Source organism: Callithrix jacchus, chromosome 12, assembly GCF_049354715.1.
Source record: "Callithrix jacchus isolate 240 chromosome 12, calJac240_pri, whole genome shotgun sequence".
NCBI classification, from domain to species: Eukaryota; Metazoa; Chordata; class Mammalia; order Primates; family Cebidae; genus Callithrix; species Callithrix jacchus.
The window spans coordinates 119769127-119795008 of record NC_133513.1 but is presented as its reverse complement, the minus strand read 5'-3'; the positions used below and the strand labels follow the sequence as shown (position 1 = coordinate 119795008).

The 25882-nt window shown below is 47.2% G+C and overlaps 1 protein-coding gene across 12 annotated transcripts in view; it reads left to right on the top strand.

Moving 5' to 3' along the window:
- C12H10orf90 (chromosome 12 C10orf90 homolog) overlaps positions 1 to 25882 on the top strand; it is a 268251-nt gene that overhangs the window by 221967 nt on the left and 20402 nt on the right. For 9 of the 12 annotated variants that reach the window (XM_078346754.1, XM_078346757.1, XM_054243467.2 and 6 more), the window contains 3 exons: positions 13698 to 13988; positions 17104 to 17288; positions 19429 to 19603. In XM_078346754.1, the coding sequence (XP_078202880.1) occupies positions 13698 to 13988; positions 17104 to 17288; positions 19429 to 19603 (651 nt within the window). The remainder of the gene's footprint in view (positions 1 to 13697; positions 13989 to 17103; positions 17289 to 19428; positions 19604 to 25882) is intronic. The other 3 variants (XM_078346756.1, XM_008978895.5, XM_035269467.3) reach the window with 1 other exon arrangement.

Sequence of the window (25882 nt, the reverse complement as noted above, 5' to 3'; positions counted from 1 at the left end):
ATAATCACAGGTGAATAATAAAAGTCATTAGGAAAATAAAATTGCCTTTTTAAAAATTCTCTTCCCAGTAAACTTTTCTGGGATACAGACCTTCTGGACTATAATGCCAATAAAAACCTTTCAGTGTCCTGGTCATCAAAGAAAAGATGGGATACATTTTTCAAGGAATAACAAGAGCATTCCTTAAACTGTGTTCATGTGAGAAATTGAGCAGGATTTCACGTTATTCCACACTGAAACCAATTTAATGACGAGTAACCAATCGGCTACTATAATTGAGAAGGAAGTGGATCTCTTGGGCAGTGAATCTCTCTGGTTCCTTCTTGTTTATGTTCTTGAAATCCCAAATAGAAACAATACATATGTTTTCCTTCTCCACATTTTATTTTTAGAAAATCTGGAAAATGAAATGCCTTCATTTCAGCCACATGACTTCCATTAGCCTTAATGGGAGAAAGGCATCTGCATGGAGGAAAAGAATAACCCCAAGTGTGTAAATAACAGCAGGCCCTCGACCATGGGAAGGCCTTGCTGCCACGCCTCTTATCAGCTGCATCCTGGAGGGGGTGGGCCCTGCCCAAATCAGACTCCCATGAAGGATGAGTTGGGATTAAAGGGTCAGGGCCCCTCAGAAGCTCAGCACCCAGGGGCACCTTCTCTGGCCCAGCTCTTTGCCCTCTGGATCTGAGCCGGGCAGGCTCTGCATGGCTTACCAGAAATCCCATGTCATTTGGATTGAGCCCCCTTCTTACTGGATTCTCATCCCAACTCCAAAGCCTACACCAATGTGGCCTTAGAACTTGCCCGCTTGACTGGTCCTCTCTGATAAATGTGTGCAATTGCAATTCATTTTAACTCAACCAGAGTGAACCTGAGCCCCAGCGCCATGGGAGGTCCATCGGAAGGACCGTCCACATTGGAATGATGCACAGCCCTTTCCATCAGAGCTTGCAGCCTTGTCATAGAAGGGTCCAGATGTTCCTATTCACTGGTTGGCCTTGGATAATCATGTTCTTTACTCCTCACACCCTGGGATAGAGCAGGTGCTCAGTGCACGTCTCACTATATGCTTCTCAGCCCCTTTCCCCACCCTAGTGTGAATTTTGGTGTCCAAATGAATCTGACCAAGGTGCTTACAGGCATCTTTGAAGGTGAGAAGAGTTAGAGTAGCTGGTTCCTGCAGGGAAGGGCACAAAGGGGCAGAGGCTGATGTCACCCCCACTTGATTCCTGTTTTGCATTTAAAGTTCACTGAGGGTCTCAGATCTCCTCCAGCTCCTGCAGGCAGCTCCATGTCCTTTTCCCCTGCTCCCTAGGGGACACAACACAAGAAAGGAGTTGGCACATTGAAAGGACAAGACCATAGCCAGGGGTGTTGGACAGCAGAACCTCCTCCCGCAGAGTGCTTTGTTCTATCCAAAGGGCAGCCCTTAGCTCACCCTACAAGGTGGTCACGCCCCTAACCTGCATTGATCTTCATCTGGCCTTCATCCAGTTACTCTGGCAAAATGGGCAGGAAATAGCCATTTTTGAGCACAGGGGGTGAGACATGGGTAAAGGATTTAGCAAACTGGCTTCCTGCCTCTCTGTGTCATCTTGTGTGTATTTTTTTTTTCTTAGATTTAAAATAAAGAGCAAAGTCTATCTACATCACAGATCCTCTCTTTAAAGTCATGCCTTCACTATGGGCCATCCTAGGGCTGAGGAAATTGCAATAAAGACTTGCATTTGTGCAGTGCAGCGTCCTTGTCGAATTTTCCAGTGGTCCTGTTTCACCCTCCTGGAGCAGGATGGTGATCAGCCTGTGATGTAGGTGAGGATCTTGAGATCAGATGGATGGAGTGACCTGTGTATCATCACCCACTTGATGGGTGGCAGAACCAGGTGGGAATACATCCCAGTTATTTATTCCAAGGATTCCAATTCCAAGGGCCGATATTCCAAGTTCTTTTCGGTGCCTTCCATCTTTCTCAAATGATGCCATGTCACAAACCAACCATCCCGAGAGATTTCATTCATGGTCTTGCTGGGGTACTGTGCCAGGGGCATGAGTCAACAGAGCTGGGCTTGGTGGGATTCTGAGCAGCTGGTGACCTGTCTCTCCAACAGATTGATGGAACTACGCCATGATCAGACGTACCTGGGTGCTTTAGTAAATATAGCACAGGATTTCGCAGACACGTTTATGCCATTTCTGGTGAATCAACAGATGCAGGGATTGTATGTATGGCAAAGCTACTGAGAAGTGACTCAACTATATGAAAAACTGCTACTCCATGAGGAACTTTTTAAATCTATCACAAATGACCATTTTTAGAAATGTGGCACATTTAGGCTACGGAAATAGAGCAAAAATAGTACAAAGAGCTCTCTTGTACCCCTGGCCCTGCTTCCCTAATGCTAACATGTAAGATGTTAACAATGACCATTCTTTTTTTTTCTTCTTAAAGATATATAACCTGAAGACCAGCTGCCTGAAAACTCACTTTTAAGGGGATCTGTGCTCCTTCTAAGAAATATTTCTTTGAAAGGTGTCAAGGCAAAACACAAAGGCATGTGGCAGGTTCTGGGTAGACCCAGAGGGTGTGAAACACGGCAGGCTGATCTTCCTGAGAGAAGCTTTAGGTAAACTTGACTGGGGTGTTCTGAGGTTTAAAAGCCCAGTGAAAAGTCATCAACTATCTTTTTTTTTTTTTTTTCATATTCTTTTAAAAGTGTTGAATGTTCTGACCCAAAAAAGGGGAGAAGGTCTGGGGGAAAATACACAGATCCTACAGTCATTCCGCATAATTCACTGCCAGGGGTGTGATTTAATATAAAACAACACTCAGCTACATTCACTGAGCATTTAAAAATGTCAGAATTTTGCCTTCTCTGCATTGCTCCAAAATGAGGATTAAAAAAAAATAAAATGGTGATACATTTCTTTTCCAAAAGAAATTGCTCCGTTCTTAGGGTGTAAGGGAAATGCTTTTCCTAGGTACAAACATTCACATAGCTTTCAAGAAACAGTTAAGCATATTTTTGTTTTTCTATACCTAAGTGGTCTCATGGGACAAAGGCATAAACCAAATATGTTTTGTTTCTTATGAATTACTCTCAGTGAAGAGAAATAAATAACTCAGGAAGTCCGCATTAAATGGGAGTGATTAGAAAGCTGAGGGTTTGTCTGGTGTAGCACCACCTGTTTATTGCATTGAGAAATGGTCCTCATTTGAGGAGGCAAACGGCAACAAAAGGACATTAAATGTCAGCCTCGCAGTCACAGGAGACGGAGGCAGAGAAAACCAGCTGGGGTCAGTGTCGCCTTCCTTGCGTCCTGCCTGCAGCCTGGCCCGTGCTGCAGCGGGCTCCTTTGGTCGCTTGATTTATTCTTAGTGACTATTTTCATGTGGCATGTGCTTCTCTTCAGAGGCCCTGGGGACTGTCTCCAATTCTGACTGTCAAAAATAGTTCTTCAAAGGGCAGGGTATTCTTAGAAGGAGATGCACACAGGGCCACGTGTTTCCAGCTGAGTTTGGGTTGACATGATTGAGACTTGCAAAAAGTGTCTGAGAAAACCAGAGAAATGACGTCAGCCAGGCTAGGAAGTGCCTGCAGCGGCCCCAGGAGCGCTGAGAAGTGGAACTCGGGGCCTTTTCCACGGGAATCCTGCAGTCTTGGAATTCACTTCCTTTCCTGACATGGAATCCTCTAGGATATTTATATCTTCCCAAAATGGGGTTTCCAGAGCTTGTAGTGGAAATGAGGGTCTGACAGGGCTGGAGGGAGAACAAGGCTGACCGGGAGAGGCAGGAAATGGGGGTATTGTGTGCCAGGCAAGCATGTCTCTCTCCTGGCCCCTGCCCACAAAGCACCCAAACCATGGATCCCTTACAGTCAGTGTCCCGAAAACACGTTTGGATGTTGAATATGTATCAAAAAAAAAAACAAAACCCCGTATTAGAAGGGGAATTCTGTGATCAGAGCTCTCAACAGTAATATGAAACTTCTAGTGTTTGGTCGTATATATTTCACATTTCAAACTGACTCTTCCATTTTGTTCATTTCCTTCACAACTCAGCATGAAATCAACCCATTTCTGGCTTAAGTCTCATGACTGTGAGTTAAGGTTAAAGATTTGCTGCTTCACGCACCTAATGATCTCCATCTTCAACTTAATTATAACGATTAAGTTTTGCCAAGCATGCTCATACGCCCATTTGCTACTCATTTTTATACAGAGGAGAAGATGTAGTGTCTGTTCAAATTATTGCCAGGAAACAGCCGTCCAAACAGGAATGACGGCCACGCTAATGATGAGGGCAGCGTCCTGAGCAGGAGGCTGTGGCGAGTTCATGCGCCAATGTTCCAAATCAATGCATGTAAGTTCTTGTAGGGGGATGTTCTAAAGTGTATGAAAGTCAAGGTTAGGAACATCGAGATCTGCCTGTGTGTGGATCATCGCGGCGCTGAAGACCTTACTCTAGTCTTCATGAGCCCGCACTCACTGATCTTGCTGGGGCCCTCCCTGGACTGCCTGTAAAGTTTGGTCTTATTCAAGATGTTTTGTGGCATGCTGCCTTTCGGCTTTCAAAATGGTTCTCTTCACGTCCCTTAGCTTGAAGACACCAGGGCTCTTGTCAGCCAGCTCCCACATGTTGGGTGTATTTGTTTGGTGATTTGGACTGCCCAGCACAGGTGACATCCACCATTGAGTGCTAGAGCTGAAATTCACTCTCTGAAGGAGCCAGCCTAGTGTGCCCAAATGCAAATCAAAATGATGTTCATTCCTTCTATGGAAGGGCCATTATTCCTCACTGGCCTCACCCCTCATCCTTAGATCTCTGCAGCTTGCCCTTGGCTTTTACCGACAGAGGACAAAGCAAATGACCTAATGATGCTGGGGGAGGCCTGCAGGCTATCTTGTAAGCCCCATCACAGTGGAATCCTCGTAGGGGAATGGCTGAATTGCAAGGTACATTCAGATGTGGCTTTGTCAGGCATTGCCAAAGTTCCCTTGTTTTACAAGTCACATTGAGAATCTTTCTTTTAAAAGATGAGTTAAGTCCATTCACATTTGTTGATATGACCAATGTTTGGTGTCAACATCATCATCATTTAATAATTATTTTTCGTACTTGCTGTATTTCTTTCCAAGATATGTATTCCTTGTTACTTATGCATTTACATCTGTTTGTTTTGTTTTGGTATTTAAGGCTTGTGTTTTTATTTTAGCAGATGCATTTGTACTTACACTATTTTAAATTTCTGTAGTCCCTTTTCTGAGCGTAGTTGAAGGACAGGAAAGAAGAAAGCTAGGCTGACTGTAGGAGTCCTTAAACCGTTCTCATTCTTGTTCTCTTTCTGGGCACATGGTGGGATTGCACCCCACCACCCTGACATTAATGCCTGTAAATTCAAGCAATGGGAAAAGTGCCCCAAAGGGGTGGTGGGGACTTGAGGTCTCAGTGATGCTGAGTAAAAGGCATGAACAGAGGAGCATTCTGTGAGCTAGAAGAGTTAGTGGATATAGTCAGAGAGTAGGAGACCTTAATCTACAAGCTCGGAGGTGAAGCGGCTGTGGGTGCAGATACAAACCAGGCTGTGGTTGTAGGAGTGAGAGCTGGTGTGGAGATGATGGCCATTGCATGTAGGAGTCATGAAGGCAAGAATGTTTTTATTCACTGTTGCATCCCAAGTGCCCTATAACATTTCCTGGCACATAGTATTTACTCAATAAATAGTTTGAAAGATAAAGAGGTCAAAAAATTCATTTGAGGGAGCAGGAGAAACCCACAAATAAACTTCGTTTCCTCCCTCCCTGCAGTGCTAAAAGCTCAGTACCCTCAGATGAGGGTAGTGGGTTAAAAGCCTGACATGGAAGCCACCTCCCTTCTTCACTCATACACATGCACACACCACAGACATACACACACATACTTGCATGCATGCACATACACATCCAGTAATTCTAGGATGAGCATCTGGTCCTGAGCAGAGATTTCACTCTTCGGAGACCTTGATCAAGATTCCTCTGTGCTGTTCCCTTCAACACCTGGAAGATTACCTTGATTTTTTCCCCCAATTTTTAACATGCAGCATTTGCCTGCTTGGTAATTGTCAGAGAACCCAGGAAAGCAAAAGTGGGAGGAGACGTGGGAGCCTGCTGAAATTTCTAGGCAGCCAGAAAGGAGACCCATCAGTAGCAAGGGGCCTACCGCCCTAGCTCCACTCCCAAACAGGAATGTCTCAATAAACCTGTGTTTTTATATGTCACTGGGTATGGGTATGAGTATGAGAGAGGGTGATTCACTTGAGTTACAAGCTGTATCCAAAGTGGAAATAAAAGAAACGAAGGGAAAAGCTCATATATTAATGCACTAGAAATATGTTGTAGCTCCCAGAGAGAAATACTGTGAGCATTTTGGGAAGTGTCAGATTGCCAGTATTTTAATTTTTAATACTTTTCTGTAGGTCAGATTTTTTTTTTACAGTGACCATTTATTGCTTTTACAATTTAGAAAAAGGTTTTTTAAATGGTGAAAAATATAATTGTCACTTCAAAGGGTCGCTTTTGGAAACTTTAGCAATATGTTTTAGGAAAAGCTTAAGAAGTTATTTTTCTGTGTGCTTCCAGAATCTGGGCCATGCTTTGAGGGTAAAGGACTGTGGGGTAACTGATAATCTGGGACTCTACCTCCTGAAAGGAAGGTGTGATCTAATAATTAGATGTGATCTAATAATTAATTGGAACTTGTTTCTATTGATCATGATTCACAGTGTAGTTGAGGTCATCTTGTTATTAGGAAATAGACAGGCGTGAGGGTGTGCATGTGTGTTTGCGTTTTATTTCGGCCTTCCAAATAGTTTTGTATGTTTTAAGACCTCTGTTCATCAACATGAAAACATCTAAGTTCATGACATTATCGGAATAATCATAACTAGCTAATAACAGAGTAATAATGGGTAACTAGAACTGGCTAGTTATCCAGTCCTTTCTAGATATCCCTTGGGTGGGGAGATATATGTATATTCCTACTTTGCAGCAACTGCATGTGAGTGTTTACTGCAAATAAGAGTTGCTTGCACAATTCCCCACATGGTACCTTGAAACTTGACACTAGAACAATAACACTGAATATACTGGGGATTTTCCCCCTTTTTCTCTGAATACACAGAGTACTTCTGATCACTGAATTTGCATAATAGTATCCCAACACCCTATTGACATCTGAACCGTGGTTCCCTTCCTGACCATCTGCCCAAGCGTCCAGAAGAAGGAAGGCTCTTTTCATACATACATCACTACCACTGTTTACAAGTCAGTCTGGTTTCTTGGTCATGAGCTTCTCAGCCCCTGAGGTCTGCTTCTTTAGGGAGAAAAGGATCTAATGGTTGACGTTTATAGCAGAAGAAACCTGTTTACTGTCTAGGAAGGCATTTGTAGGAAGTCTGGTTTCCTGGCGAGGAAGGGCCCCCTCCATGTGTGCTTCCTCCAGCCCCGCTGTTGCCCCTTCATCCCTGCGTGTTGATTTTCAGGTTGGCTGTCCTCCTTGGCATTCCCTTTCCTTCTCTCTCCCTCTTCCCAGTGGCGCCAGCTCCAGCTCTGCTTTTGCTGTGGATTGTCTTTGTGGGTAATGCAGCTCACTGCTCCCACCCTCTCTGCCGGGAGCTGTTTATCCCATTTGCTGCCGGCCTCCTCCCACCTTTGCTGACTCCCTTCCTGAGCTGCAGCATCACCACATAGAAATTGAACAGAAATGTGCTGAAACAATTATCTGTTGATTTTAAACAGAAGTCTGGATGCGGTGAAATACAGCGATACCAAATGGAGACCTGATCCCTCATGAGGAAATAACGTTTTAACCTGCAGCCAAAAGTTAAAGCATTAACCAGAAAAAAAAAAAAAAAAAAAAACCGTCTACCAGCCTTGTGCATGTAAAAGGCTTGTTCTTTTGTTTCTTTTTTTCTCTTCTCTTTTCTTCTTTCTTCCTTTCTTTTTCTTTTTCCTTCCTTTCTTTTCTTTCTTCCTTTTTGCTTTTCTGTTTTTTTTTTTTAAATACAGAGTCTCACTCTGTCACACAGGCTGGAGTGAAGTGCTACAATCACAGCTCACTGCAACCTCGAACTGCTGGGCTCAAGTGATCTTCCCATCTCAGCCTCTAGAGTAACTCAGACCACAGGCACATGTCACCATGCTTGGCTAATTAGTTTTTAAATTTTCTGTGGAGATAGGTTCTTACTATGTTGCCCAGGCTGAGCTTGAACCCTTGCACTCAAGCAGTCGTCGTGCCTCAGCCTCCCAAAGTGCTGGGATTACATGTGTGAGTCATCATGCTCAACCTGGTTTCTTAAAAGGCCACAAACTAACTTGACTTTTTTTTTTATTTCATCTTCCATGTATTGTAAGTGGAGGTGGTTTTAGGTTTTCTCATTCCTGTGAAAGGAAAAGAATAAAGCAAACAAAACTAGCTTGAGAAGCTGTGCTATTAGAGTGCCCATTGTTACTGCCTCTTCCTCCCTCTTTTGTGGCCTCCATGTCTATGGATTAACAGGCATCATGCAGAAGAATGCCTTCCCCCCTGCATTATGCAACACTCAGAAGAATGTCTTCCCCCCACTGCAGTATGCAACATGCAGAAGAATGCCTTCTCTTCTCCCTTGCAGCATGCAACATGCAGAAGATGCCTCTCCCCACTCTGCAGCATGCAACATGCAAAAGAATGCCTTCCCTCCCCTCTGCAGCATACAATGTGCAGAAGAACACCTTCCCTCCCCTCTGCAGCAGCCCCTTGCTTGCCAAAAGGAGACAGCAAAGTTCTGCTAAAGGACTTTGAGAGTCCTCAACTCACCTGCAGGTGCCCATGCAAAGTGGGTGTTCAGCAGACACCGAAGCCTGCCAACTTCTCTTCATTGGTTTTTATTTAGAGGCTGTAGTTATGGGGCTTGCTGGAGGAGAACCCAGGTCAGAGGAAGAGGTCATACAGGTACTGTATGTATAAAGTGCAGACCCAATAGCTTTGCAAAGGTATTGAGAGCAGAAGGCAGTCTGGGGCTGCTTACGTTCGTGGCAAAGAGCATTAGGGCTTTGAGGAGATGCCTTGCATCTCCTGCAGGCCACCCTGCAGTTGAGTTGAGAAATTGGAATTTATGTTGATAGCCCAGAGACAATGACACAGCTTTGGTTCCTGGAACTCTTGAGACACAGTTGGTTGTAAGATGGCCCAGATTCTGAGGGTCGCACACGTCACCATCCGGCACATCAGCATGTGGGGGAAATGTGTGGTTTACATTCAGGGAGGCCTGCTTTGTTCAGAAAGGTCTCTGTGGTTGAGTGCTTGGTTCAAGTCTGTTTTAAGAGGGCAGGAGGCTGAGCAGAGCTGTGACCCAAAACCTCAGAGACAATCTTTCTCTTCTTGAAAGAATGAATGTTCTAAAGAGCTAAGTTTTATCTTCAAGACCAGAATATCTTTAACGCAATTTAAACTAATCTGGATATGAATGATTCAAATTCGAGTTCTATGTGATATTTACCTGCCTTGGGCTATTAAAATTCCCTGGGCGGCTGCACTCTCTGGACTCATGTGTCTGCTTTTCATGGTTTTCTTGCTCTAGATATGACCGACAGTCTTGCTATTGTACTGATTTCTCCCCTTAGCAACAACTCATCCTTTCTGGTTTTCTACTCTGAACAAAATTGTCACAGTTATGAGAACTGTGTGCCTATGGGGAGCCACTGGCTCAATAGGAGCTCATATAAGAACATCAGAGATTTGTACGATATTTGGAGAGAAGCAATAAAGTATCTTTTTCTATCAGATTGTCTTATGGTGACATTTTCTGGCCAATGGAGGCAAAATGTCTTGAAAAAGACACACCTTTTTCTCATGTTGTCCTAAAGACATGCATGGGCTGGCAGCGTCCCCACCCTGCCCAGATACATGCTTCTTCTCGGCTTGTCTTGATGATGTGTCAGTGAGGTCCTTGAAACTCCACCCCCGCCCCCCCAGTCCCTGCCCTGTGTGAGTTTCCACAGGCTCACATGTCACTGCAGAGTGTCCTGCTTCAACTTACCTCTAAGGCCTGCAGTTGAACGTGATGGGGTCAGGAATAGAAAATCCAGACCAGCCCGCTCCCCTGATGCTGATGCTACTCCTGCCTGCCAGCATGCCCAGTCACATGCCAGCCCTGCCTGATGCAAACTGTGGTCAGCCCCTGGTGTCCAGGACTCATTCGTCCCCAGAATCATGTCCCATAAACTCACACGGGAGCTATGGGCCAGCCAACCTGCTAAAGCCCCCTCTGGAAGCTTTTGTCTAACAGATGCAATGATGTCCTTACCTTAAAGTAGCTAGCTCTGTGCTTGCTGGTTGGAATTTTGGTATAGAAGCCTGTTGGTTAGGGGTACCTCCGTAGATGGAAAGATTAGAGACAAAAGGAATGAGTGGAGTGACCCACAATTGAGGTGAATGGTCCCGTCTTGTAGAAAGTGAGTGGGGATCATCCAAGAGCAGCTCAGATGTCTGAAGCCCGGGAAATAGTCTGCTTCTTTGTGGGTGCTCTGTTTGGTATGTTTAATATCTTATGTTGTAAATATAATGTCTTTCACAATAAAAGGAACTTGAGGAAAGCATAAATGCCCACTGCATCATGACCCAACGAGCTCTTCTGTGAGTCAAGGACATGAAAGGATATGAGCTCAATCGAAGGAATTTACAACTGTTGGCAGAATCTGTTGGTTTTTGTTCACTTCCTACTGCTCGATTCTGGGATAAGCCAATTTGTGAGCTTGTTGTGCTATGGCATGTCAAGCAATTTGGGAAAAGGGGACATGGGGAACGTTTCTATTTAAAGGACATTCAGGATGGCCCAGCCCTCTCCACATGTTAGACTCAGGAGGGGGGCTTTAAGTGCCAGTCAACAAAGGGAAATGCCTGGGATAGGTGGCTGCTTCCGCAGGCTTCTCTGGAGAGGGGCAGAGCCTGCAGTGGCCGTGGGTCCTCACCAGGGTGATGCAGTTTAGAATGTTGGGCATGAACAGAGAACTCCCAGTCCCACCCGCACGTGGAGTGCATGGGAGGAAAAGAGCACGCGTGCCGCCTTGTCCTGCGAGGGCCTACCCTTGGGTGACCGCACAGCTGACGATTATACGTTTCAGAATGCGCGAAATGAGACCTGATCAGTCAGTTGTCAGGAAAGTCCTTCTTTGGCGGCGATTTATTTTCTCCAGTACACTAACTCCCTTCTACTTTCTCTGAGTTAAACTCTTTCAAGTCATAGCCTGAACATCTGACTTACACAGGATCATTCACATACAAATTTACAATAAACCAGAGATAAATAGACAGATGATGATAGATAGATAGACAGACAGGTAGGTAGGTAGATAGACAGATAGATAGATGAAAATATTGATCAGTTGATCTCTATAAATCTATAAATAATTGCATTAATTTAAAAAAATCTAACTCCAGGATGGATCCATATTACCTGACAGATTGAGACTGAACAATTGATAACTAATTTGATTTTTTATTCTACCAGAGAGCTTTAATAAAAGAAAGTAACGTGGCCGAGTGTGGTGGCTCATGCCTATAATCCCAACACTTTGGGAGGCCAAGGTGGGCAGATCAGGAGGTCAGGAGATCGAGACCATCCTGGCTAACATGGTGCAACCCCGTCTCTACTAAAACTACAAAAAAAAATTAGCCAGGCATGGTGGCACGCATCTGTAATTCCAGCTCCTTGGAAGGCTGAGGCAGGAGAATCACTTGAACCCAGGAGGCAGAGGTTACAGTGAGCCGAGATTGTGCCACTGCACTCCAGCCTGTGTGACAGAGTGAGACTCCATCTCCAAAAAAAAAAAAAAAAAAAAAGTAACGTATGGCTATTTTCAGATCTTTTCTGTCTGCAATATTTTATTCTGAAACAGAATCAATGTTTTGAAATAAACGTTTGGAAACATTTTTCTGTACAATTTAGCAAAGCCAACTTTACAATGGGTAGACAAATGTCTCCAAATGGCAAAGGCTAATAACAATTTCCTTATTTTTGGTACTTTCTATGTATCTGACACTGGGGCCCGCAGGTACTTTTTACCTACATTCTGTTTATTTGTGTATAGGAACATGGAAAGCTAGGTTCCCCCTCTTGGTGAATAAGAAAATCGATAGTTCTCAAGTGGCCTCACCTGTGCTGGATCCTACAACCAGGAAGGTGCTTTGGGGACCCCGTCGCCCTAGAGTCTTTGCTCTTCCCTGTGTACCACACAGCCTGGCTCCACCTCATGCAGCCTGCTCCCACTGGCTGGAGCAGTGGGGACTCCGGGACACAGAGGGTGGGAAAATTGTAGATTTCTGAGAAATTGATGAGAGAGGTTGGTGTTATTATCAGAACCAGATAGTCAAGTGTTCAATTTCTTTTATACGTAAGACATTTGAGAAAGTACAGCAAGAATATTGTCATAACTTTTATTATTCCAGGGATTCCCAATATGTTTTTTTCCTCCCAACACACAGGAAGGCTGGGATGCACTCCCACTGGCAGCAATGGTGGGGACATTTCTCTTGGGTGGTATCAGCACAGGGTGGGGGACAACATGGTGTAGTCCCTCCCTTATTTAAAATCGAGTAACTCTTTAAAGAATGTATAGGGCATTCCAAAATAAAAGAGGTTTAAAAAAACCAAAGAGTACAAAATGGGTGGTGAAAAGAAATTCTGTCTTCCACTCCCAATTCCTAGTGTTACATTGCCCTCTCCTGAGACAACAGCTTCCCGCATCTTCTACGTCCTTTGAGAGATATCTGAGTCTAGAAGCATTTACTGGGGAAGCACACTGCCCTGCATTCTGCTTTGTTCGCTAAGTAATGTATCTTACAGATTAACCCACATCCACCCAAGAGCTAATGCCTCGTTCTTTCTAATAGTTGCAGAGCATGGATGTACCATAATTTATTTAACTAGTCCCTATCAGTGGACATACAGTGGCTTCCAGGCTTCTGATAGTACAACGTGGAAACAAGCCGCACGCTGTACATGTCTTTAAATCTACAGCTTTATAGAGCTACGCACATCGACCCGATACAGTGTTTCCTACCTCTGTATTTGCCATAGCCCCTAACTCCGCACCAGTGCTTCTGCAGTAGTAATCGTAACGAACATTTATTCAAAGCTGACTGTGCATCAGGGACTGTGCTAAACACTCTATGTACATTACTGTTTCATTACAGCATTACCTCAATTTTCATATTTAAGAGTTATATAATACAGACATGTTATATAAAATATATAAATTATATAAAATATTTGTTATAGAAATATATACTTATTACAGAAACCTAAATAATATAATAAATTAAATAATTTAATATTATTAGTCCATTATATTATTACCTCAGCCCAGTTTTATAGGTGAGGCTGGATAGTTTAAATGTAGCAGAGGCGGGATTTGAACTCAGGTATTCTGACCCCAGAATCAAGATGCTAACTCACTCACTGTATTGCTCACTGCGGAGAATGTACTATGAGTTCCCAAGGACACCACCAAGCACAGTCTCCTTCAAGCCCACAGCACTGTATACAAACGGAACTCCTAACTGGATTTTGCAGTGCTGTAGCCCTCAAGTCTGTCCCCAGGAGAGCACCATGCGGGTGGATGTCAGTACATTAGATTGGATTCATCAGAGATTTTGAGCACAACTCTCATTTTATTTTTAGTACACACAAAAGTATTTTCTGGAAGCGACAAGAGGCAACCGGGAGAAGCATGCCTGACTCTGTCTGCTCCTCCAGTGGAACAGAAGCCCACTAAACATTTCCTTCCCTTTGGGGATCGCTCTCCAAGCGATGACTGTCTGTCTAGAGACCTTTCTGAGCCCACTGAGAGACGACGTCAAAGCTTCCTGAAACCCAGAATCCCTTTTCCTGGGTTTCTTTGCCCCTTACAAGATGTATGTGCATCTCCGCAGGAAGACAATGGCATTCAGATAGAAAGCAAGTTCCCCCAAGGTAAGGAGCCAGGGCGGTGGGTGAGATCATTCTGTCTAGACATTCGATGGAAAGTGGTTGTGTGCCTACCTCAACCTCGTGCATACCATTCCCCTGGTGAAGCCCCCCTTCTCCAAGTGGGAGAGCAGAGAGGGGACAGGACCAGCAAGTTTAAATGGTTGCCAAGTAATAACCTCCCAAGCACCCAGGAGAGAGCCCTAGGTGGGTCAGGGATTTTCAGTCCCACTGTGTGTAAGGCCAGTACCCTTTGAGGCTGAGAGAAGAGAAGACCACACACAGGTGCACAGCACCTTCCTGGGCTCAGCCAAGGAAGGGTGGAGATGCAGGTGTGCGTGGCTGCTCTGAAGGTAGCGGGTCTGCTGGGGTGACTGTGGCCCTGTGACTACCTAACAGGGATAATGGCTAAGGGGCGAGGCTCCCACATGTGCCCAGTGCTTGACAAGCATGAGACACTGGAACTCATGCCCAAAAGGTGGGTCCCAAACTCAGCCTCCCACAGAGCAAGAAACCAAGAATTAGAACAGTCATCGTTTCTCTGGAGGTCAGTTGCTCACCACTACTAAATGGTACAATGAACAATGGTATAGAACAGGAAGCAAGAACACATTGGAAAAATGTCCTGTGCGGCCAGTTATGTCAGCAGGAAACTTTAGATTTCCTATCACTGTCAAGATGTTCTCAAAGCACTGTGGAAAAGAATAGAAAGAAAGACAGCAGCTGGGGCTGTGAAATGTAAATTGGTTATGCCAATTGAGAAAAGTCATTTCGCTTGGAAACCAAGTTAATCCCTAGCTCTTAATTGTTTACAGAAGCATTTATTAAACACCTACTGTATACCAGGTACTGTGCTGGTATCCCCTGTCCTCTAGGCTCTCAGTTGGTTCAGGAAACAGCAGCATAGCTGTGTCTGTGGTGGGCCACGGGGAAGCCGAGGACAGCCCGTGATACTCTGGAGGGTCTGTGCAGAGGCGTCTTTGCAAGGAAGTGACTTTGAGCAGGAACTTAATGTTTTCAAATCAGACTTGATTGGAAAGAGCATTGCAGCCTAAGGGAAAGGCACACGCAAAGCAAGGAGCTGATAGAAAGAACAGCGTTGATTTGGGGACCTGTAGAGGGTCGGGGGGCCAGGACGCAGTGGTTGTGGGGGTGGCAGTGGCTGGCGTGAGTCTGCAGGGGTCACGTGGGTCAGGTCGCAAGGCCTTTCTAAACCCACTTAGGAAGTCTGGATTGAAGGCAGAGCCAAGCCTTTGAAGGGGAAGAGACATAATTAGATTTGCTTGAGAGGAAACTACTGTCTCGTGTGCAATGTGGAGGACAGATGGGAAAGGAGTGCGGTGGGGGCTGAGGCCCAGCCAGCGAGGAGGGCACCGTGTTACTGTGCAGGAGGGGCTGTGGCCGCAGAGACGCTCAGGATCCAGTGGATGGGTCTCTGAGCAGTGAACAAGTGGGAGTGTTAGGGTTGGCCCTTGGGTTTCTGGTTCTGGTGCTAGGGAAAAAGGTAGAGAAGAAGGCAGAGCAACTGCGGCTTCCTTCCCTGTGCACAGGGTGAATAGGAAAAGTGCTCCCAAGAAGACATGGAAACAGTATGGCAGAAGCCAACATTAACTCCGCAGGAGGGGGTTTGAGGCCAGTGTTAAGCCTGAAGGGGTGGCAGCAGGGATGGGGGTGGCGGGGGAGGGTTGTCACAGGGAAATCTTCCAGAAGGAACCAGAGAAAATGCTCAGAAAAATGAAAGAGCATGACTGGAGACCTTCTACGTGGTGTGCTGTTGGTAGAGACTCCAAAGTGACAGCTGCAGGTGTGACATTCACCGTGAACAGCCATGAAAACGTCCAGCTGGCCTGGGCTTGTAGGTAATAGGAACTGCGGGTGGGTTTTGAGCAGAGGTTGGACAGCTGACTCACACTAGGGCGGACCCAGGTGTGAATGGTGAGTGGTAGTCGTTGCAGTGGTTGTAATCATGGAGATGCATCCCACGGATTTGTGAGCCTCTAGAAGGCCACCTCTCCACTCATTCTACAGAATGAGCTCCTTTTGGACATCTAGCCCATGCTGTGGAGAGATGCAGGGTGCATATGATATGGTCCAGCCCTCCAGGGAGTCATAGGCCTGTGGGGTTAAAATGTCATCTTCCAACTCTACTTGATAATGAATACTGCTGAATGAGCAATGTGTGTTCCCCGGGGTGGCATAGCAGAGACAGCTATGGGTCCTGCCTTGAGAAGGGGAGGGAGGCTCTTGGAAGGTTTGAACCGACTCAGCCTGAAGGTAGGAGTCCACTGGGCAGAGGAATCTAAGGGGTTTTATGGAGATAGGTGAGCACGTTGGTGAGGGGCGAGGGAGAAGCTGCAGTGCGTTTCAGAACTGGGGTGCTTTCAGGGAGCTGTGTTGAGGGAAGGTACAGTGAGGCACATCATGAGCTCATCTGGGAGGGGTGTGCTAAGGACAGAGTGAAGGGTGATGTTTTGCAGGCTGAGGCCAATAAGCGCCCAGTGAATACGCATTAATCCCCAATCCATCAGAAACTCTCCTGCCTGAGGTGCTGTTGGATCCATTCATTTCCTGACCTTTTCCATAAGGGAAAGTCAAAATGGCCCCAGGAAGAGGCCACAACCAGCCTTGAGAGAGAAGTCATCCCAATTACTTATGCCAAGCCAGTGGTTGTCCCCAGCAAGTGCAGAGGAGGGCGCCGTAATTGAATACCAGTGCCCTGTCCTTGTATCATTAGTGTAGCAAGCACTAGGTAGGTTAATACACTGTCCCAAAACAACCGAACTGTAATAATTGGACGGGACACACTTAATACGAAGCACTGAATAGAAAAGTTTCTTTCATTGTGAGCAAAGCCATCCTGACCATCAGAAGACTAGGGAATACTTTCCTGGCATAATTAGGCAGTCATGAATTCTGGCTGAATGCAAACGTTCTTGCTTGTGACCAGGGCGGCCGGGGGCTCTGTGATGAGGCATGCACGATCTCGTCGGCTTAACGAGGCTCATTAATAATCCACTGGCGTTTCTATTTTCAAAATTGTCTTCTGTGTCTAATGGTATTGAGGAGTCAGGAGAAAATCACTTGGTGCCCTCTAAATGGGATTCTAAATCTTCTCTCCTAGGAGATTACACATGCTGTGACTTGGTTGTAAAAATAAAGGAATGGAAGAAGAGTGAGGACCCCGCCACGCCTGAGCCCTCCCCAGCAGCACCCTCGCCAGCACACCCCGAGGGAGCAGGGAGCCCTGGCCTGTCTGAAGACTGTTCGGAGCCTCAGCAAATGCCTGCGAGATCCTTGACCTTGCAAGTAAGGCCTTCTGTGTATCCTGTCTTGATTCTTGCCAAGGGGAGAGATTTCCTGGGGAGTCCGTGAGCACGCAACCTTACTTCCACTACCTGACTTCGCTTCATAGCAACTGTGTAACTGGGCAGGTTCCCCAAGCCTTCCAGGCCACGCGTCACTGTTTGAATAATGAAGATAATGACATTGACTCCTCCAGGTTAGAATGAAGATCAAGTACTATCAGTAGTGACAGTCACAGCAGCAGTGATGGATGCTCCAGCATCCCACAGGTCACTTCCTGGGCATCAGTGCCGCCAATCCATGTAAGACTACCAGGAGACAGGAGCCTGTAGGGGCTCCAGGTCTCAGTGCCTTCAGACGAGGACATTGAGCCTTTGAGAGATGAAGTTGCCCAAGGTCACATGGTCAGGAATAGGATAGGACACTTTTCGTTTGGCATCTTTTCACAGAAGTAGTATGCATACATTTTATAAAGTTTGAAAAACACAGGGAGATAAAAATTAGGAGGGCAAACCACCTCAGAGAAAGCCTCTGCTACCTGTATTGCACAGCTAGCCATGCCTTCTTAGAAGGTACTTAATAAGGTTGCAAACCCTCTGCAGTTGCAGTAGTGGAGATGGCTCCATTGGCTGGCTCCTGTACCCAGGGAACCTTGAGGGGGCCTGAGTGAGGCATTTGTAGTGCCCCCAAAGTCTCCAAGGCCATTCTTGGTGGGGTAGGCAGCCAAGGCAGCAGCTACACCTGAGCCACTAGGCTGTTCCTAGGGGTCATCTCTTCAGACACGGAGCTCTCTTGAAGCTTCAGCATATCCAGTGACTTATACCTTTTGGTTCTCTGTTCCTCATGGCTGGCACCATGGAGGGAGCTGGCCAAGAAGACTCCTTCCCCAGCATATCTGCCAGGGGTACATACGTGATACAGACTGAGCCCATGCTGCCCCCTCCCAGGCACTCTGAACTCCCAGTAGAAGAAGAAGGGGGCAGAGGAACATTTCGGTCATGGCAGCATGCCCAGTGGGCCTTTACTGAGCATATATGTGCAGGACTCCTACTGTGTGAGTGATGCATTGTCAATGAGACATGGCCCATGACTTCCTGGAGCTCACAGCCTAGCACAGAGGTACATGTGCGACTCACTGCTGCTCAAGGCCATTGGTGAAGTGCCATGCTCTGGCTGAACAGGGCATTTCAATAGGGCTTCCTGAGGTAGATGTAACTTGAGCCAATGGCTATGGGTGGTACTTCAGGCCAGGGACAACTTGGGCAAAGACACTCCGGGAATAGTAAGTTAAAACCATAAAAGGCAGTGCAGGAAAAGAACAGGGCTGCCATGGATGAGGTGTTACCATGTGATATACTAAACTACCATTTTGCATCTGTCTAATGCAAAGAAATATGGCCTGCCTTCTTGAATTGCTGTGGGACTCCCAAGAGGTGATGAATACGTGTAGAGCACCCAGCCCAGTGTCTGGCATGAAGCGGGATGGCAGTTTGTCTTGTTCAGGAGACCTGTGTGAGTGGCTTGGTGCATGGAGGTGGGAGAGCAGAGGCGGAAGTGGAGACATAGGGACTTCTGACGTGGCTCGTGGAGCTCACAGAGTCTTCTGCAGAGGCAAAGGTTTCCTCCCAGCTCATTCTACCCAGAAGGAGGAGCTGTTTTCTTCAGCTACAGTTGTGGTCGTCCTGAAAGGGCACATTTTTCACACTGAGCAGATGATCTGTGTCTGTGCTTCTTGGGGTTTCCAAGTGCAACAGAAGCAACTGACTCAGCACCTCCATTCCCTCCACACCCATGTCTCTTCGGAATACAGAATGTAGGGCTCTTGGATTTTGGTCTTTGGGAACAAATGACTCAGCAGGGTAGAAGGATGAATGGGCAGACGTTGCTCTGCACTCCTGGCTTTGATGCCAGCTGCTGGTTGATCCTGCGGCAGCGCTGGCCAGGCCTGACCCCAGGGCCTATAGTGTCAATACGCCTGTTACCCTCTTTACACGAGGGAGTAGAAGAAAATCATGATGTGCTTTTGCACCGTGCCTTTTGGTCTCTGAGTGTTGTGCTTCCCATCAGCTTCTTGGCCACAGCAGACAGATGTGTTGCCTTTCTGTGTCACTGCTCTTAAAAGTGACATATTTTCTTTGCACAGGAAGCCCTGGAAGTTCGTAAGCCTCAGTTCATTTCTCGCTCACAAGAACGGCTGAAAAAGCTCGAACACATGGTCCAGCAGAGGAAAGCCCAGAAGGCTGACCTGAGGCAGAAGCAGAGCCTCCTTCCCGTCCGCACCAGCAAGAAGCAGTTCACGATTCCCCATCCATCCAGTGGTAAGCTGCAGGGGACTTGTGGGGACTGGAAAAGACCAGAGGTGGGGGTCCTGAGGCTGGAGCCTTCACTCAGGGGTGATGGTCCCAAGTAATGAAACTGTCATACACAGAACCTGTGATGGCTCTAGGTGGCTGACCCTCAGCATCATAAAGCCTGTTCTTGGAGCCAGCCCATTTGAGAGATCACATGTGGGCACTGAACTCAGCAGAAATAACTTGGGACACAAATTTACCATCATAGCTGGGAAAGAAGCCACACCACTGTAGCAGCCAGGGTAGCAAGTTCAAAATCTTGGCTCCTAATAGATATTTGCAAGAGATCCCCTTTGCCCTTTATAGATTGCAAAACAGATCTCGGGGCGAGAGGTTGACTCCAGCTTGTCTACATCAACATTCGTCATCTTGAAACCCCTTTCCTGCTGTGAGGCTGGAGAATGCATGGCCAGCTTCCCAGCACTGTGAGGCCAGTGTCACACTGACCCTGTGAGGGAGGGCCCTTATTCCCTCACTGGAGAAGGAGTTATCAGGAACCTTCTCTGGGTGCCATGCTGGGAGCAAGACTGACCTCAGTCCCTTTTTCATGGAGCTCATAAACAGACTATTAAACTAGCAAGAATAACAAAAAGAAACGAGGGTAAGGATGGGGAACATCAGAGCACATACCTAGTGGCTGCCAACCCAAATCTTAAAATGTAGAGGCCTAGAGAAACCCCAGTTTTATTCCTTTGGATAGAGGATTGAGATCTTTCTTCCTAGGAAAATGTTTTGGCCCCTAGGAGGTGAAATCATGAGTATAACTCTGAATAAAAGTCTTTTGGGTAAATAACCATATTCGATAAAAGTACAGCTTAGCAAACATTACCAAGATTTTATTCCGGGTGCCTGGGGACTGAGGAAAGGGTGTTGTAATAGAATTCCCACGAACCTCCCCAGTCTATGGGCAGGATAAGTCTCCTTCCCTCCACCCAGAGCTCTGCTGGTGGAGCTGTCTAAAGACCTTGGGGAAGGATGAATTTGAATGGCTTTCTCCATGGCTAAATATTTGCCAAGACACCTGCTGCTCCCTCCTCATGACAATTTCCAGTATACCAGCAAAAGGGAGTGTGCAGAGTTCCCCACAGGAAAACGTGTCTCCAGCCAGTGTTGTAAGCCCGTTGGCAGATATAGGCTCAATGGGGACACATTCTCCAGGAGGCTGTTTCGTCTCTGGCCCAATAAAGAGAAAAGTGGGTTCAGGCACAGACTGCTCAAGTTGCTGTGAGGACCCACGCCAGCACCAGGAAACCTCTGGGGCTTTCAGTGCCTACACTGACCCTGGGCAGTGTTGGGTGGCGGTGTCCAGGCTGTATGGAACACTCACCCTTAATAGTTCTGAAGATGCCACTCGAGAGAATGGTTAGGCTACCAAATCTGTGGCCAACAAATGTAGAATGATATAGAATGATGCCCCTTTAGAGCTCAAGACATTCATATACACACACAAAATGGCACTGAGGGCTTCCTTTCCAGTCAGGTCCCTTTGCTTTGTGTGGGAAGAGATGGAGATCCAGAGAGCTTAGGGAACCTGATTGGTGTGGTGGTGCGCTGAGCTCCCTTTCCTGGGCCAGCACCTCCTGGCTGTGCCATTCTGCAGGCCACAAGTGGTCTGGGTCACCATCATCCCAAACGCCAGAGGCAATGTGGTCTTGGCCATTTGTATTGGTTTCCTGGGGCTGCTGTGAGAAATCACCAAACACAGGGGCTTAAAAGAACAGGAACTGGCGGGGCACAGTGGTTCATGCCTGTAATCCCAGCACTTTGGGAAGCCGAAGTGGGTGGATCCTTTAAGCCCAGGAGTTCAAGACCAGCCTGGACAACATGGAGAAACCTGTCTCTACAAAAAGTACAAAATTGTTTTCGTTTTTGTTTTTTGTGAGGCCCTGCTTTCACAGTCTGTATTTGTACTAAAAATCAAGGTCAAGCGAGCTTTTGCCCTTCTACTCCACAGGAGGTTTCTATCCTCCCTGAGCTCACTTAGAAAAGTACAAAAATTGGCCAGGTGTGATGGTGCATGCCTGTAGTCCCAGCTACTTGGGAGGCTGAGGTGCAAGGATCACCTGAGCCTGGCTAGGTTGTGGCTGCAGTGAGCCATGATCGCATCACTTCACTCCAGCCTGGGCAACAAAGCAAGACCCTGTCTCAGAAAAAAAAAAGAAAACAAGCCCAGGAACTTCTTTTCTAGCAGTTCTGGAGGCCAGAAGTCAAAATCAGGGTTTCCACAGGGCTGGGTACTTTCTAGAGGCTCAGTGGGGAGTCCTGTGTCTGGCTCCCTCCCTGCTCCTGGTGGCTTCCTGCAGTCCTTGACGGTCCTTGGTTTGTAGATACAGCACTATAGTCCCTCCCTCTGTCTCCATGTGACCATCTTCCCTGCGTTTGTGTCTCTGTGTTCGAATTTTCTTTTCTCATAAAGGCAACAGTCATTGGATTAGGGTCTACCTTCATGCAATCTGACCTCATTTCAACTTGATTACATCTGCAAAGATCCGATTTCTCAAGAAGTCACTTTTTCAGAGTTATGGGAAATTAGGGCTTAATCGTATCTTTTTGTGGGGAGACACTGTTCTATTCATTATATCATCCAACCATGATGTTTGCCCAAAACAAGTATCCTTACAGGTTCACATTTCTTTAAACAAAAATTTTAAAATTATATATAATAAGAGGTAACCAGGCTCAGTTCAGAATGTTAACTAATTGAGCACCTTTTACTCCCCAAATTCCAAGACAGTCCTGGCAACCAGCACGCTCTCCAAGTGGGGCTTGGTCAACATGGGTTTAATGGCCACCCTGACCATCCCTGCGGTATTTATGGTTGGTGAGAGCTTTACTTTTGTGTTTGTTTGTGTTAGGTCAGTGAAATCAGACAACCTCTGAAACCAGAGCCCCGCGCAAGCTCGGGCAAGTGAGAAGGAATGTTTAAGGCCCCATTAAACAAGTCTGCAGTACACATCTTGTCTTCAGCCTGTCTGCTGGCAAGATGATAAAAGCAAAATGCAGATGTTTTTCTTACATGCTAAATTAGTTAATAAATCATATGCGTGAACGGGCTCTGGCTACAGTGTCAAGGCGTCTGCTAAAAAGAAGCCTCCTATTTCCTTTTGGTGCTGGGGTAGCTGCCTCTGATCAGGGCTTGTCAAGCAGTCTTGGCTCAGGAACACACCTGAGAGGTTCAGGTGCGAGCCTGGTAGCTGCCAATGCCAGAGAAGCCAGTCCCTGGGACTTTCAGGGATGATTATGGTGAGAACCGGAGGACTGGCTGTGCTTTATATTAGCTAGTGAATTCTGAGGACCTTTGAGGCTGGGGGAAGAATACTTCATGTATGTTCACAGGCACATGTGTACATGCATGTGTGTGACTGTTAATTAGGGCTCCTTGTTTGGAGGCAGGAAAATTTTCATGAACAACTGGGGACTCTAGAGGGACCAGGAAGCAGCAGTGTCAAGGTCCTAGCTACGGTCTGTAGCCTGTCTTGACTATCTCGTCACCTGTAGTTTGAACTCTCAGAGCCAATAAATACAATGTGTAAGTCTCTGTCCTCACCCGGGAGCCACCTGGGCCACCTTCCCACGGCTCTAGCAGTGAGAGAAGGAACTTCTTTGCCCATCTCTTCAGCATTCCACGCAGTGCTAGGCACAGTCCCCAGTCTGCCCACCTTGTGGGGAAGCAGGCAGGTAAAGAGGCAGTGGTCATAGGATTCTCATAGTGCCATGAAAGGGGTTTGCCAAGGTTGTCGTGGAAACTCATAGATGGTAGCCTTGCTCCCACCTGGGGGAGGAAGGTTTCCGACGTGGGGGAGAACCATGCGGACGGGGCAGGGTGGGTGAGGAGGGGAATGCACAGTGATGAAAGGGGGCTGGGGACGTGCAGTTTAGCTATGAGCGAATGGTAAAATGGGGGTGGGCAGGGAGGCGAAGGGGCCAAAGAGGAGCCCGAGGAAAGATGAACTGTAGATGCTGCGAAGTGTAACCTTGTTCTAAGGTCAAAAGCCAGGCTGGGAGCTGGTAGTGTAGTTTCAGGCAAGACATGGTGAGGGTGGGGCCTGGGCAGGGCGGTGGTGTGAGGAAGGTGGTGGATGCCAGGGGTTCTCCGGTAGAGGGATCGGTGGCAGGTGGTGATTGTGAGATGTGGAGGAAGGAGGCTGACACCCAGGGATGCCAAGGGAAGGTGGCAGGAGAGCTGGGCTTTGCTTCAGTCTTAGGAATACTCCAATCCAAGGGCCTCTCTCCTCCCCAGATCAGGGCTTTATTTGTGTAATTCACCAGGGTTGCCTGGGAATATCACTTCACAGCTCCTGGGGTCTCAAGTGGATCGGGTCATGTTAAAGGCTGGCCGTGACCTGAGAATTAGCGTATTCCAGAATTTGTCATTGCTCGGCCTTACAGGATGAATCCAGAGCAGAATAGACTAGAAGTAGGTGTGAAGCATCAGGCACAGCCCCTGCAGGTCACAGGGGCACAGCTCCTGCAAGTATTAGGGAGTACAGTCCCCGCAGGTGGTAGGGGACACAGCCTCTGCAGGCAGTAGGGGGTATAGCATCTGCAGGTCACAGGGGCACAGCCGGGGCAGGCAGTAGGGGTTCAGCCCTTGCAGGTCATAGGTGCATAGTGCCTGCAGGTCGTAGGGGTACAGGCTTTGCAGATTATAGAAGGTATAGTCGCCGCAGGTCATAGGGACACAGACCCTGTAAGTTGTAGAGGGTACAGCCTCTGCAGGCAATAGAGGGTAGAGCATTTCTAGGTCATAGGGGGTGTAGGCCCTGAAGACAGTAAAGGTACAACTCCTGCAGGTCATAGGGATACAGTCCCCACAGGCAGTAGGAGTACAGTCCCTGCAGGTCATAGGGATACAGCCTCTCCAGGTCATTGGGGTACAGTCCTAGCAGGTAGCAGGGGAAAGAGCCACTGCAGGCAGTAGGGGTACAGCCCCTGCAGGTCACAGGAGTATATTTCCTGCAGAGAGTAGGGGTACAGTCCCCGCTGGTCATGGTGGTACCGCATCTGCAGATTGCAGGTGCTCGGTCAGTGGCAGTCTTCACCATGCCCTGTGGACCCAATCGTGCCTGCATCGTATGCCCACTGCAGCTCCTTGAACCTGAACCTGGCTACCTCCCACTGGGCTGGGGGCCCAGCTTCAGAGCCTCCCTGGATTCCATCCCTCACCCCAAAACCCAGACCCCTCTCAGCCTGACTCTGTCCACCTTCACCTTTGCCAGTTGGTCTCATTTGCTGTCCTTCACTCCAAGAACATTCACGATCAGGGCTCCCAAACCACCTGAGAAGAGCCTGTCTGTTCCCCCGCCTTGCTGTGCTATAAAATCCTACCTAGCCTTGCAAGCCCCTCTCAAGTCCAGTCTTTTATTCAACTCTTACCCCGAGACCCTTTCCTGTGCTTCCTGCAGTACCTGAGCTGGGCTCTGGTGGCTTCGATCTCTCAGCCGAGCGCTTTGCTGTGAATTACTGCTGCTGCTTGTACTCACTGCTGTTAACTCAGACTGACAGAGTTCTAACACAGCCCCTGTTGCCCCCTTCTGTTCTCAGCTCATTTCCCTCTGAGGACACCTGTCAGGGTCCTCCTCCATGGCTCTCTCAGGTTGTCCCCTTAGCCTTTGAATGTGTAGAAAATCCTTCAGGAACATCCCCTTCTTCCAGCCCTCCTGACTCCCATCCTCTCTTTCTCCCCTTCACTCCCTCTCCTCCTCTCACTCCTGTTTGAACACTCTTGGCATCTTGGTATTCTTGCATCCCTCCGCATGGCCTGCCTTCTTCCCTTCTTCATTTTGGCTTAAGGTCCTGTGGTTGTGCTGGAAAACCTAGATTGTAAGCGCTGGTGGGTGTACTCCACACCATATCACTGCCAGAGGCCCTGCAGTATCAACAGACTGCATTCATCCAAATTACATTATCCACACTTCCCAAGGTGAGCCAAGTCACAGCCATTCAAATCATGCCCCAGTAGAGGAACAGAATTCTCTGGAAGCCATGGCAGAACTCCTTCTCCAGCCAATCTGCTTTCCCTAATGATTCTTGGAGCAAGTATTAAATTAGTTTGCATTCCCAGAGCATCTGGCTGAAGATGTGATCCAGCAGATAGGAGACAGCGGTGGGAGTCATCTCAGTAATAAAAACCTGATCGTCATCATGCAGCTCGCTGAGCACAGGCCACAGTGTCCTTACTTACCCAATCTGATCTCAAGGCTCTCATTCTCTACATAGCGTTTAAATAAATATTTGGGGTTAGTT